Consider the following 14,643-nt stretch of genomic DNA (forward strand, 5'->3'; position numbering starts at 1 on the left):
CCAGTAACTTGTGTTTGACTAAAAGCCTCTTCCCAAAAGGCATCAAGAGATGGAGCATCCACCACTTCCCTTGGGGGTTTGTTCCAATGATTAATCACCCTCATTTGTGCCCAGTACAATGGGACCCTGATCTCAGCTGGGGCAGGGGCTGTCTCTCCCTGTGTGTCTGTGGAGTGCCTGGCACAACGGGGCCCTGATCTCAGCTGGGGCAGGGACTGTCTCTCCCTGTGTGTCTGCAGTGCCCAGTACAATGGGACCCTGATCTCATCTGGGGCCTCTAGGTGTTACCATCATGTATACAATAATGTCCCAGGAATCTTTTAATACTCTGAAGACAATATTAGAAGCACTGTGAAAAAATTATAGATTTATTTATTTTTTTAAATAATCCAAGGGCCAGATCCCCAGCTGGTGTGAACTGGCCGTAACTCCATCGGAGTCAATGGGCCCAGACCCCCAATGGATGTAAATCAGCATTGCGCCATTCACTTTATCAGCGTTACCCAGATTTATGCTGCCTGAGGTTTTGTTAGCTGCAATAGAGCTGAGAACACAGGATGTTCTACATTCTATAGATGCAGCCAGAGGTCGCCAATCCACCCGGTTAAATGCGCACAGCTTCCTTCTGGCAAATCCATTTATAGTGAGTGTTGCAGATTTCAGACTTGATCTGATTCTTCTTTACTGCAGCACAGCTGTTCTCTTCCGCAGGACCCGATACCGTGAATCTGTGAAAGGAGTGAAGGAGACAGTCACAATCAGTGGGTTTAGAGGTGGAGAAGAGGGTCTATCGCAGCTTTTCTCCTTTCTTTCAGGAGGTTGGGGTTCCAGCGTCATCTCTAGTCCTTCCCTAGATTGGCTAATACATGAAACAAGTTGATATATTGAAGTCCAGACGTGGTGGAGAGGGGCACATGGTACAGAAACTTGCAGCAAAGTGATTAATCAGAGGGCTAGCGCCGAGAGGCCAATCTTTAGAACAGATGCAAATGTTCCGCATTTGAAACTTACATGAAAAGTTGAGTCAATTTCAAATTTCAGTGAAAAAACAGAGTAGTTTTGATGAATTTTGAGTGATCTAGTTTTTTGACCAACTTTGGGGCAGTTGGGACTTTCTCAGTTTTGAAATTGATCAGCTTTTGAATTTTAAAATCTCAGATGTTGACAAAAAACAAGAAAAGATTGAAACAATCGTGTTTCTCCCCATTTTGTAACCAGTTCTGCCCAGGAGTGTGGGGCCATGCAAACAGAGACCCTGATCCTGCAAACATTTATGTACTTGCCTTGATTTCCTCCCATGCATACTGCCATTCACTGCCATGAGACTTAACCCCATGTGTTAACCCCAGGATTGAGGCCCTTACACTGTAAGATTTAATGGATGAAATCCTTGCCCCATGGAGGTCAACAGCAGATTTGCCATTGACTTTAATAGGGCCCAGGGTTTCACACTATGTATTTATTGCAGACTCATGTCAAATACTAATCAGGAAACACTCACAGTGTTTGATTTAACGGGGAACCATCCACCCAGGTCCACTTCCTCCCTGGGGATGTGATGTTGAGTCCAATCCACACCGGATTTTGATTTCCTGTAAGATTCTGTGTGAACTCCTGTGACATGGACATGGTGTCAGAGAGAACAGAACATGGTAGAATTCTCTGGCTCCTTTGCTCACAATGCAAATGAGACCTGATCTCTAGTTTGGGTTTTGATCATTAATATTGGTGACGAATCAGGACTAGCTGAAACTCCAATTGAAAGTAAACATAACAAACAATCTATAGCATTAATTAATAACTGAGTCAGTCCTGTTCCCCTCCACCAAGATTTTGATGAATTTTGGTTATCATTTTTGGGGAACATCAGTAAACATTCTCAATTTTTTTGAATGACAATTTTTACAATTTTTGTGCTGTTTTTTTTTTTAAACACAGCTCTAATAAATAATTAATAGCATTTCAACCCTGGGCAAACATGTCAGCTGTTATCCACCTACTGCACCTCTTTCCAGATAGGATTCTGTACAGAGTGAACAAACCCTGTGCAACGTTGCTATACAGCTGTTACCCAGCTGTCCCACCCCAGAAGTAGCCGCATCCCAGCGATAGCTGAGTGATTCCTGTCTCCAGTTTGTACCTAATCATTTTAACACTGTAAAATGTTTTGGGATCTACTATTAATATATTTATTTATATAATAATTATATATATATATATATATATATATATATATATATATATATATAATGCATTTATTTATATAAAAATTTAATCGTTCCCAGTCTAAGTGTATCGGACGATTTGATTTTTATCAGCAAATGTTGACTTTACCGTACACACACAAACTGATGAAAAATATTTCCACTGACAATAATCAAAATTTACAGAGAGGCAAAGTAAGAAAAATGTTATTTGAGACCTTAGCATTTGATTTAAGGATTCTTACTTTGTATATGTTGACTGTTATAAAACTTTACCTTTTTGAATCTCAACATCTACTGTCATTAACTAATTATGGTCCGACCTCCCTGCCCAGTGTCTGACCCAGCCCCATGATTTCCCACAACTGTGAAAATTTACAGCAATAAAAATTGATAAAAAATACTTCAAATTCATAATTCTGCACAACTGAACATTTAAATTGTTAAAAAATGATTAAAAATAAATGGAGAGTATCTGTCAAAATTCTGAAAAAAACTAACATTTCATTTCCCTTTAAATTTTTCCTGTCAAAAACAGAAAAATTGTGAATGAAAATTTTACTTTCAAAAGTTTGTTGATAGAAAAATAAAAGAGGGCTTCGTGACCTGCTCTCATTAACAAGGACACAACTATGGTGAAGTTTAGCACGTTCTTTACCAGTTCCTCCCGGTCCTGGATCACTAGCAGGTGAGATCCCCTCCGTGAGCAGTCATCCCAGCCCCTGCTCCAGTATTGGTTCTCTTCAGACAGCCAGTAGCACTTGTCCCTGTGCGGCACCCAGTGCCTGGGGCAGAGTTTGCACCCGGAGCCCTCTGGACGGGGAAATGGAACAATTATTAAAATAATGGATCTGATTGTTCTGACCTGCTCCACCAGCAGAGACACATGGAGCCTTCACACTCAATGTTTTAATGAGACAAAGGGCAGCGCATTGGCAGAACTCTGGGGAGCGTGGCAAGACCATACCACCATGGGGTGCTCAGAGTAAGTGCTGGCTCCAATACCCCAGTGTGATGCAAGGGGGCGCTGTGCTACAGGTTAGCGTAGCAGGAGGATCAGCAGGGCACACTCTCCCCTCACAGTCAGTGCTGGCCCCAATGCCCCATTGTGGCGCTGCGGAGGTGTGGGGGGTGGCTGTGTTCAGTTATCAGGGTAGAGGCTCAATAAAGTGCTCTCACCAGCCACTGCTGACCCCATTGCGCCAGTGTAGTGCTAGGGGGCGCTGTGCTGCAGGGCTCAATAGGGAGTATGTTAATGTCAGTCAATGCTGGCCCTGATCTCAGCTGGGGCAGGGCCTGTCTCTCACTTTGTGTCTGTGCAGCGCCCGGCACAATGGGGCCTTGATCTCAGCTGGGACAGGGACTGTCTCTCACTATGTGTCTGTGCAGCGCCTGGCACAACGGGGCCCTGATCTCAGCTGGGGCAGGGCCTGTCTCTCGCTATGGGTCTGTGCAGCGCCCGGCACAACGGGGCCCTGATCTCAGCTGGGGCAGGGACTGTCTCTCCCTGTGTGTCTGTGCAGCGCCCGACACAACGGGGCCCTGATCTCAGCTGGGGCAGGGACTGTTTCTCGCTGTGTGTCTGTGCAGCGCCCGGCACAACGGGGCCCTGATCTCAGCTGGGGCAGGGACTGTCTCTCCCTGTGTGTCTGTGCAGCGCCCGACACAACGGGGCCCTGATCTCAGCTGGGGCAGGGACTGTCTCTCGCTGTGTGTCTGTGCAGCGCCCGGCACAACGGGGCCCTGATCTCAGCTGGGGCAGGGACTGTCTCTCGCTGTGTGTCTGTGCACACAGGGGCCCTGATCTCAGTGCCTCTAGATGCTACACATGTAATACACATATCAGCTAAAGAACTATAAAATCATAATTCACTATTATTGCTAAAGCTGCCTGTATCTTTCAAAGCTCAGATCACCCTGGCTGGCCAGTAGCAGTCACTGTTGAGGCTGTAGATTCCTGGCGATATTATAGAGGCTCATGAGAGGAGGGATGGGATAGAGAGGGTGTGGGAACGAAGGTGTCTCGGCTTTATGTAAACATCCGGGTGTGTAACAGTGAGGGTGAGTGACGGGTTGGATACAGGATGCGCGGGGGTTACCTGCCGAGCTCTTTTCCACCCCACACAAGTTTTGCTTGAGGCAAGATCGGAAATTCTCCAATGTACGGTGGTGCGGTGTTGTGTTTTCATTTATCTCACACGAGTCGCTCTTCGGAGCGGTCTGCGGGACGGCTGCCGTCTGGCGATTCTGGGAAGAGCGCTGGCCAACTTCAGGATAAATTAAAGCAAAAAATTGGAAAAGACAAGGCCAGATTCCAGCTAGTGTAGATCAGCCGTAACTCCAGCCACAGGCGCTCCACCCCAGCTTCGTCCTGAGGCCCCGCCCTCACTCCGCCTCTCCTGCTGAGGCTCCGCCCTCACTCCGCCTCTCCCCCCGAGGCCCCGCCCTCACTCCGCCTCTCCCCCTGAGGCCCCGCCCTCACTCCACCTCCCCCCGAGGCCGCGCCCTCACTATGCCTCTTCATGCCCCCGCTTCACCCCCTTCTCCATCCTCTCTCCCTTCCTTGCCCCACTGTCTCCTGCCCCATCCCCCTTCTCCTGCCCTCCAAACAGCTGATTGGGAGCCATCCCAGGGGCCACGCTGAACCACTGTGGCTGGTGGGAGCTGAGCACCTCCTATTTTTTTTTGTCTGTGCTTGAGGCCTGGAGCACCCCTGACGTTAGTGCCTATGGCTCCATCGGAGTCAATGGACCAGATCCCAGCCGGTGTGAATCTATGTCGCTCCATTACAGTCAATGGACAGATCCCCAGGCAGTGTAAATCAATGACACTAAGGCAATTTATAGCAACAGAGAATCTGGCACAGTTGTCCCAGAATCACAAATTTCAAGTCTAGAAGAGACCATTTGGCTCATCTAGTCTGACCTCCTGTATCCCCCAGGCCAGAGGCCGCCGCTCAGCGATTCTGGCATTGAGCCCCAACAAGGTGTGTTGAGTTCCCGGTGCGTCGCTGGGCCGCAGCGCAAAACCCGCAGCCGGGGGCTACTCACCCAGGACAGCCAGCACTATCACTGCTCCCAGCAGGACGATGTTCCCGGCCCAGCCCACCCGATGCCAAAGCGGACACTGCGGACAAGCTGCAAGAATCAAGGGGGGAAATGCAGAGCCGGTTTGCATGCACCGGGGGAGATAACTGCCTGTGGTGCACCCACATCCATTGACATCTGCAAGGCGACGTCTCTGCCCTTTAACGCGCTGGCCTGGCCTGTTTGCAATTCTCGCTTGTCAGTGGAAACCAGCCCCCTTGTTTGACTGTGGCTAGCTGAGCAAATTGCAGCAAAAGTCTCTGAGAAGGAGGTGGAGAAGACATTGCTCTTTTCAGCTCAGCAGATCAGGAAACCCACTGCCGGAAGTGTGTGTGTGAGGGGGGAGGTGAACGTGTTATAATGATCATACAGAGATACAGTAAACTGGTGTAAGCCATCAGCTCTGAGTGGATCTCTAAACTGAGGCTGGACGGGATGTTTCCAATCATCTCAACTCATCTCCTCAACAGACGGGGCTGGGAATTTCACCCAGTATTTCCTGCCTCCAGCCCGGCAATACGTGGTGGGATGAAAGCGAGTCACAGCATACATCGCTCAGTGACACACCTTGCAGGAGGCATCATCTCCTAAGGGATCCCTTTGTGCTGCGATCCCGGTTTAGAGATGGGGAGGAGCTGTCAGACCCAGCGCAGAGACACCAACACTCTCCTTGGTTGTGACGCCCACAAAAAAACTTGACAATGGCTAGGCTGAGGGTGCAGCCACCACAGCTCCTCACAGCGACCATTATGGGTTCGTTGTTCTCCCCATCTGTCTGTCTGTCACCATCTGTCATCTCTTGTCTTAGGCCCAGATTGGAAGTGCCATAGGGCAGGGCACTGCCTTTTTATCCCGGCTTTGTACAGCACCCAGCACAACGGCATCCTGGTAAACGACTGGGGCTACTAGAGGCCACAATAATACAAATAATAATTAAGTGACTTGATCGAGGTCATACACAGAGTTAGTGGCAGAGCCAAGAACCAAAACCAGGTTTCCCACGTGCTAGTCTGGTAGCCTAGCAACAAGGACATCTAGCCAAAAGAGGCACTCGCACTGATACACTGGAGTGGGACTGCCTCTGGGTGGTGACTCAGCGAAAGCCCTGCTCCCTTGGTGGTTCAGAGCCGTAGCCGATTGGTTTAGGGACTAAAAATTCGTTGCTGTTTTTTATCCCCTCCAGGAATCAGCCCGACTCTAGAAGGAACTGGAGTGGGTAACAGAATTCTGTCCTCCTAAGGAACTCACCTGGCCCCGTTTCTGTAGTTTCTGGGTTGTGATGGTTCCGCATCATAACCCGGGAAATATTTACCCTCTCTGCACTGCTCTGAGACAGGGCAGCGCTGTTATCCCCACCTTGCGCAGATACCAAGCATAGGCACCGACTCGGTGGGGGCTCCGGGGCTGGAGCACCCCCAGGGAAAAATTAGTGGGTGCTCTGCACCCACTGGCAGCCAAGCTTCTGTCTCCCGCCACATGCCCCACCTCCTACCTCTCAGCACTTCCTGCCTTGCCACCACAAACAGCTGTTTGGCAGCATGCTGGAAGGGAGGGGGAAGAGTGGGAATGCGGCATGCTCGGGGGGGAGGCGGGGAAGGGGCACGGTCGGGGTGGGGATTTGGGGAAGGGGCTGGAATGGGGGCAGGGCAGGGGCGGGAGGGGGCGGGGTAGGGGTGGGGCCAGGGCAAGAGGGGAGTAAAGCACCCACTGGTGGGAGCAGAAGTCGGTGCCTATGATACCAAGGCCAGAAGGGACCATTGTGATCACCTAGTCTGACCTCTAGGCTAGCACAGGCCAGAGATCTGCCCCAAAACAATGCCTACAACGGAGCCGTCAGAAAAACGTCCCAGCTTGAGTTAAAAACAATGATGGAGAATCCCCCGTGACCCCTGGTAAATTGTTCCATGGTTAACTACTCTCCCTGTTATCAATGTACCTGTATTTCCAGCCTGAATTTGGCTAGCTTCAAGTTCCAGCCATTGGGTTGTGTTAGACCTTGGCTAGACTGAAGACCCCGTTGTTAAATATTTGTACTGACAGCCTGGGATCAAGTCACCCCGTCACCTTCTCTTTGTCACGCTGACGAGATGGAGCTCCGGGAGTCTCGCACTGTAACGCAGGTTTTCTAACCGTTTAATCCTTCTCATGGCTGTTCCCTGACCCCTCTCTAGTTCATTAACCTCCTTCGTGATCTGTGCCACCAGCACCGGCCGCAGAGCCCAGCAGCGCTTGTACCGGTGACAGGTACAGAGGTAATAGAACGCTGCCCTGTCTCTCCAGCTTGCTTATGGGTGGGAAGCGGAGGCACCGAGTGATGGAGGGCCAGCTTTCCTAAGGTATTTAGGCACCTAAAAAACAGGTCGGGTGTGATTTTTTTGAAGTCTCTAAGTCCCACTGAAGCCAACTTGCTCAGGCACTGACGTACCTGTGGAAGTCTGACCCACGCGCCAAGCTCAAGGCGACACAGGGAGTGTGCAAAAAAGGACTTAAACCAGGTCCTCCGAGTTCTGGGCAAGTGTCCTTCCCCTCCCCCCCCCACCCTCCGCGGGCCTCCCTGCTCCTTCCCCCTGGTCGGGCAATGTGACCGCACAGGAGGGCAGAGCTGTACGATATACTGTGACCAACTGTGTCTTGCTCTCACTACGCCCACAGCCTGCATGAAATCGTTTTCTGTGCAAAGTTAAGCTGCAGTTACTCAGTACTGGGGTGAGAGGCGGATTTACCGTAAAACACAGGATGCCCTGGCACGGGGCCCCCCAACGACAGAGGGCCCCAGGGCCGGGCAACTGCAGGGGCAGAAGCTTGGTCCTGCCAGCTCCTGCTGCAGGCTCCGCCCCCACCGGCAGCCAAGCTTCCCCCTCCCCCACCTCTTCCCCGCCTCCTCCTCCGAGCAGGCTATGGACCCGCCCCTTCCCCTCCCCCCCCAGGGCTTCCCCCGCTGCCAAACAGCTGTTTACCAGCGCTCAGGTCACTCCCTGGGGGAGGGGGAGGAGCAGGGCTGCAGCACACTTGGGGGAGGAGGCAGAGAAGAGGCGGGGGCTGGGCCTTGGGGAAAGGGGTGGAATCGGGGTGGTGTCCCCGCACTTCACCTACACATACCCCCCCCATCCTCCTGCCGTGAGCTGCTCAGGGCAGGGGCCTGGGGTGGGGCAGTGGGCTGGGAGCACCCCCATGACCCCAGCCCACACCCCCAGCCACCTGCCCTCTCTGACTCCTGCACCCCACCCCCACATTCCCACCTGCACCTCTTGCACCAAATGGGAGCTGCTCCAGGTAAGCGCTCCACACCCCAACCTCCTGCCCCAACCCTGAGCCCCCTCCTGCATCCTAACTCCTAGCCAGACCCTGCACCCCAACCCCCAGCCTGCTCCTGCACCCCCTCACACACCCCAATGCTTTCTTACATTTTTTTTTTATAAAGCACTTTACAATAGTTAGCCAATGGTACAAACAATATTTGGAAAGATGGTCCGCCGAGACCCTCAGCGATTTTCAAGTGGTCTGTGGAAAAATAAGTTAGACTAGAAAAACAATCAAGGTACCTCACTTTATTTTCATTTACTTGCTATTACTTATAGGTGGGGGATGAAGAAAAACAGAATGAAACACGGGGGCAGTGGGGGAGATAAGAGAGAATGTTCTTTTTCTGGGCTGGGTCCCAAGGAGGGGCCCCAAAAATGAAGCTAAGCACAGGGCCCCACTAACTCTAAATCCACCACTGGCTGGGGTCACATTTTCCTCGGCACTCAGGGCCAGATTTGCCGGGCATCAGTACCCACACTCAGGACTCGGTGTCTTAGGAGACAGCTTTCCGGATGTTCCCCGTCCAACGGCAACTTGCAGCTGTGACGTCTACGGGAGGATTTCCAGAGATTAGCACCCAATGCGCTGGGCTCCCCTGAAGCCTAGCCACTGCGTGGGGTGCCCACCCGAAAGCTGAGAGCCCCTGCAAATTTGGTCCCACTTGTGGTGCTGAGCATTGTGGGAAAATAAATAAATAAATCAAGGCATACAGGCCAGATGCTCAGCTGCTGTGAATCAGCAAAGCCCTGATTTACCGCGATTTACACCAGGGCCAGTCTGGCCCTTAGACTGTCGCTGGTTTGGAAGAGTTCCGAGACCAGTCCAGAAGCGAGTCAAAGCATTTCGCTGACCTTCTCCTACGGGCTAGGTCAGTGGTTCCCAACCTTTAACAACCCGCAAACCCCTTTCACTAAAATGTCAAGTCTTGCAAACCCCCTCCTAAAAATGAAAATTTCCCAGGCTTTTCTCCTTTACCCGAGTATAAATTATAAAAGCAGTGATCTTGGAAATATAACATTTGTTCTTACGCCATGCTTATTACACACTATTGATAATTATTATTTATCCTTACAATATTTTTATGACATTATGAAAATGGCAACAGTCTTCCAAGATCTCACTTTCGTAGCTTGTATCACTTTGATTAAGCCTGTTATAAGACAAGGCTCTTCGGTTTCATCAAGGAGTATCAGATGTGAAACAGAAGGAAGGTATTTAAGAAACCAACTCAAAGAGTTCCTCCTACACAAGCATTCAGGTCTTGAGCAGTCCAGGCAAACAACACACGTTACAACAAAGCTTAAACTTGTTCTTCATGATAATTTAAATAGCTGCCTATTTAATTTTAAAAACAGCAAAACATATCCCCCTCCCTTTCCATTTCTTATAAGGAGTCTTGAAGTTGAAATCTCCTCAGTGATAGAGATGCTTGCTTTGATCTGCTTAGCTCTTGGAAGTCCAGGGGCTCCGGACTGCTGGCCCCGTGCTGCCCAGGGTCCCTAGGGACAGCTCTGTCCACCATTAGGGATTTTTTCCCCCCAAGAACCCCCTGTAACATTTCGTGAACTCCCAGGGGTTCACAAGCCCCAGTTTGGGAAACGATGGGCTAGAGGAACCTAAACCCGGACCCCCAGCTGGTGCAAATCAACTGAAACTGGAGTGACCAGACAGCCAGTGTGAAAAATCGGGACAGGGGGTGGAGGGTAATAGGAGCCTATATAAGAAAAAGACCCCAAAATCAGGACTGTCCCTATAAAATAGGGACATCTGGTCTCCCTAGCTGAAATGCCACCATAGTCTTCAGAGCTGATTTGCACCTGTTGATTATCTGGCCCAGCATAGTGATGCCCAGACAAAAATCTATGTGAAGATGGAGCGAAGGTGGAGTGTATATTTTATCCCTAATTTAATAGTAAAAGCATTCCAGGGGTGTTATAATCATCCTACCACCAAGCACTGCCCCAAAATTGAGAGTTGAGGTTACCCTGCAAAGGAATCCAGGTCTGGAAATTCACAATTAAGGCAGCCACACAACTTAAATCTGTCCTGTAGTGATGCCATGAGATACATATACAATTAGGATGAACACATTTTAGCGTTTTGGATGAAGCTGATTTGAAAGAGACATTAGATTGTCTTCAGGTTATTTTCTTTCACAGAGTCAGGGCTGATTTCAGATCTCAGTGACCCTGTTCCAAATCCAGAGTGACGCCACTGCGATGAATTGTGTCAGGGCTCGATTCAGATCTCAGTGACCCTGTTCCAAATCCAGAGTGACTCCACTGCAATGAATGGGGTCAGGGCTGGATTCAGATCTCAGTGACCCTGTTCCAAATCCGGAGTGACTCCACTGCAATGAATTGTGTCAGGGCTGCAGTCTAATCTCAGTGACCTTGTTCCAAATCCAGAGTGACTCCACTGCAATGAATTGTGTCAGGGCTGGATTTTGATCTCAGTGACCAGAGGTAAATCCAGAGCAGCCCCACTGAAGTCAGTGGAGTGAGGACCAAATTCTGCTCTCTGTGACCCTGATGTAAATCCGGAGTTAATGCACTGAAGTCAATGTAGCTGTGCTCGCTTACCCCAGATGGGGATCTGAACCCTAGTGCATCACTAGACCTGCTATTTATCAACATTACAGTCGCAAAAATGGAATCCCAGCCTCCCAAAATCCACCCCCTGAAACACCGCCACCAAGTGAAATGCACTCACTGTGATGCTGCACCGGGGCTGACGAGTCGCTGGGCAGGGAGCCTGCCGGGTGGGTTAGATAAGTGTAGATTACTCCCTCCTCCGCCATAGCCAGCAAAGGTGACCGGCAGGGAGCTGGGTGTGAAAGCACCGTCCTTGTGTCTGAGCTCAGATGACCGACACCTCTTCTATCAGGAAATATTGTCTGTGTTGAAATATCCCCACTTCTGACCACGGCCTGGGCTTTGGCGAACGGCTGAATAATTTGTACCTTCTGTCCCAGATGCTCTCTTGAGCGTTGGGCGCTCGACTCTGCTCAGATTCGATGGAGATTCTAACTCAGGCAGGCAGCAAATCCCAGCCTGGAGCCAGTGCAGACAGTCGTGTGTCGAGAGCCTGTCCCTCTGCTTTTCTCTGTGCTTCGAGACTCAATGGTCTTTGAGGGGGCTGCCCACAGCAGTCAGCTGTCAAAAGCCTGTGTAGCTTTCTTAGCTCAAGAGGCGGAAATGAGGTCGAAAAGAGGGTGGGTGGACAGTTTTCTAACAAAATCTTTTCTTGGGGGTTTCACTCAAATGACATTTTTGGCAGAAAGCAGCCACTTTCCTGGGAAAGTTTGGAATGTTCGTCCCCCAGCTAACCCCCCCGCCCTCCCACACACACACCTGAAAAGGAAAGGCTTTGGTCAGAGGATTGTGTGGGGAGGTTGCAGAAGAAGTGGGAAGTTTCCACTGAAAATGTTGATGAAACTGGCGGGGAAAAAAATCATTTCCATCAACCTTGTCCATGGAAAAACAACCAGCATTTCCCAACGGTTGAAATCAAACTTTTCTGGCACGGTTCAACGGCATGGTCCAAGGAGCGGGAAATTGGTGGGTTTTCATTACTTGTATATAAGGACCTTGGGGCAGTTGTTTCATTATATGTGTGGCTAGGCGTGCGCTTCCTTCACTGCAGCTAGCACCTTAAAAATAACAGCGTGGATGTTGCCTCAAGCGAGCAGCTCCAGTCCAGGCCCGTCATCTGCCTTCCCTCAGGTGTGAGCCCAAGTCACTAGCACCGTCCCAGCCACCCTGCCAGTTTTTGCATGCTAGCTCCAGTGAAGCTAGCATGACTCTTTGCTCAAGCAGCCCTAAGTGGGAGCAGAGACTGGCAAAGAACTACTCTCCTGCACGTGCCCCCAGCTGTCCTTCAAACCTCCCGGCTCATTGACTAGAAGCTGGGGAAAAAGGTCACACACACACACACACACACACTCCCCCCACCCCGTCAGTGAAGTTTTTCTTTCCACTGCAGAAGACCTTTCCAGCCCACCCACTGCTCTGAATGTGGTGCTATGCCCCAGTGACCTAGGTGAGGTTTAGAACCTAGCATCAAAACAGCTGGCAAACATGGCTGTGAAAAGTGATGAATAGTTTCATAGATTTAAAGGTCATTAGAGCATCTTGTCTAACACCTGTAACGCAGGCCAGAGAACAGTAGAAGTGCAGATGTGGAGTCCACAGCAGCTATTTGAGTTAGAGCAGGGGGGTCTCAAACTGGGGGTCGGGCCTCCTCAGGGGGTCGCGAGGTGATTACATGGGGGGGGTTGCGAGCTGTCGGCCTCTACCCCAAACCCAGCAGTTATAACAGTGTGCATTATAAAAAGAAGTGTTTTAATTTATGAAGGGGGTCGCACTCAGAGGCCTGCTGTGTGAATGGAGCGCTTCACTGCTTGTCCCAAAAATCAGTTGGAGACCGCTTAATATGCAAGCGCCCGTGCCCTTTTATTCCTTGTGTCAGTTCCCACCACTGTTTCTATACCGTCCATTCCAGTCACCTCCCTGGGAGATAGCTAGCTTCTTCAGCCAGTTGGGCAGTACTACCACCACAGGCTGCTCCTCCCTTTCCTGTCCCACCCCTGCTTCCTTCCTGCCAGCTTTATATAGCCTCCTGACTAAGAAGGACCGCAGGTGTTTTTTCTTAACTCCTTAGGCGAGCCACACCCAGCCAGTACCAATTAATACCCCTTAATTGGAGCTGGGCTAACAGGGGCCTGGCCAGAACCTTTTCGGCCAGCACCCTGTTACACTCTAACTCATTGGTTCTCGAAGTTTTATATTGGGGTGTATCTTTTAGAAAGTTTAATGATCCTTGACAATACTTCCCTCCGTGGTGTATAGATGTATCGCACAAGGACAGGCCCCTATAGACGTGTCAAAAGCGAAAGCGTTAACCATTTTGGGGTTGAAAAAAATGGCCTTTTCAAAACCAGATCTTTTCACCCATAAATGTATTTTGAGGGCTTTTTTGGAGAACAAAATATTCAGTTACTTATTTTTCCTCTACCCCATCCCCTTTTTTCCCCTCCTCTTGTTTTTTTCCAGTGGCAAAAGGAAAAAGATCAGGGGGATGGGTGGAAAGAAGAAAAAATCCACACCATCCTCCCCCTGAAAAATGGGGGGGGGAATTGAAAATGAAAAAGTTCTAAAAAATTTCTGATGAAAATTTCCACACACACAAAAATGTGAATAAATGAAACATTGAAAAACTTTCCAAATGAAGCAGGGGCCACTGATTCTAAGGCCAAATGGCACCACTGTGATCATCGGGCCCAGGGGTTGTCAATTATTTTTTGTCCACATCCCAATTTCTTGGTCACGATCTAGTCAAGGTCCAGACCCCATAATTTAAAAATGCCCCGACAACAATGATAATAAATAAGTAAAAAACAAAAAGATTTTCGGGTCTGTTCAAAAGCATCTGGTGGTCTGGATTTGGCCCATGGTCAGGTTACCATGTAACACAAACCATAGGACTCCCAGGAGTTAATTCCTCTTTGAACTACAGCCGGGCTTTCAGAAAAAGGACCACCCTTGATTCAAGAACGTGGAAGCTTTCACCCATTTTTCAACCAGCCGTAAGTCCTTATCATGCAATCCGATCCTTGCCCCCATTGCATTGTGGGTCATTTTTGCTCAGGATTGTCGGAGAAATCCCTGTGACTTGGGGAATTGTGGGAAGAGGGAATAATCCCCGCGGCTGCATGGAAGATTCCCACCAAGATTTATTATTACGTTACCGTAGCACCAACATGGTCCCATTGCTGCTCTACATACAAATGCTAAGCGACCTTCTGTGAGTGGTTCTCAACCTGCGGCCCACGGGTTGCTTACGGCCCAATCAGCACATAGCTGTGGCCCATGTGACAGCCTCAGGGCCATACATGTAGTATATATATAGTGTGGATGGGATTGTGGCCCACATAACACATAGACAGCTGCATATGCATCCCACTATGGTAAATAGGTTGAGAACTGCTTCTGTCCTGAAGAGCTTGCAACTAAATAGACAAGACAGTGGGTGGGAGAGGAAACAGAGGT

At 49.8% G+C, this 14,643-nt stretch overlaps 1 protein-coding gene across 2 annotated transcripts; it reads right to left on the minus strand.

Annotated features, from left to right (window-relative positions):
* Window positions 1-340: 340 nt before the first annotated feature.
* LOC101939893 (killer cell lectin-like receptor subfamily F member 1) lies at window positions 341-11,690 on the minus strand. 2 transcript variants are annotated; one of them, XM_065563148.1, is made up of 5 exons: window positions 11,306-11,690; window positions 4,304-4,471; window positions 2,863-3,017; window positions 1,502-1,614; window positions 341-728 (listed from the first exon to the last, which is right to left on the minus strand). In XM_065563148.1, the coding sequence occupies exons 1-5, from the start codon at window positions 11,391-11,393 to the stop codon at window positions 605-607; spliced, it is 648 nt and encodes a 215-aa protein (XP_065419220.1). In that variant the 5' UTR covers window positions 11,394-11,690; the 3' UTR covers window positions 341-604. The 2 variants fall into 2 exon arrangements, with proteins under 2 accessions (XP_065419220.1, XP_065419219.1); XM_065563147.1 differs by lacking the exon at window positions 11,306-11,690 and adding an exon at window positions 5,255-5,518 and having other exon boundaries at window positions 509-728.
* Window positions 11,691-14,643: the final 2,953 nt, after the last annotated feature.

This window comes from Chrysemys picta, chromosome 12, assembly GCF_011386835.1.
Source record: "Chrysemys picta bellii isolate R12L10 chromosome 12, ASM1138683v2, whole genome shotgun sequence".
Lineage (NCBI taxonomy): Eukaryota > Metazoa > Chordata > Testudines > Emydidae > Chrysemys > Chrysemys picta.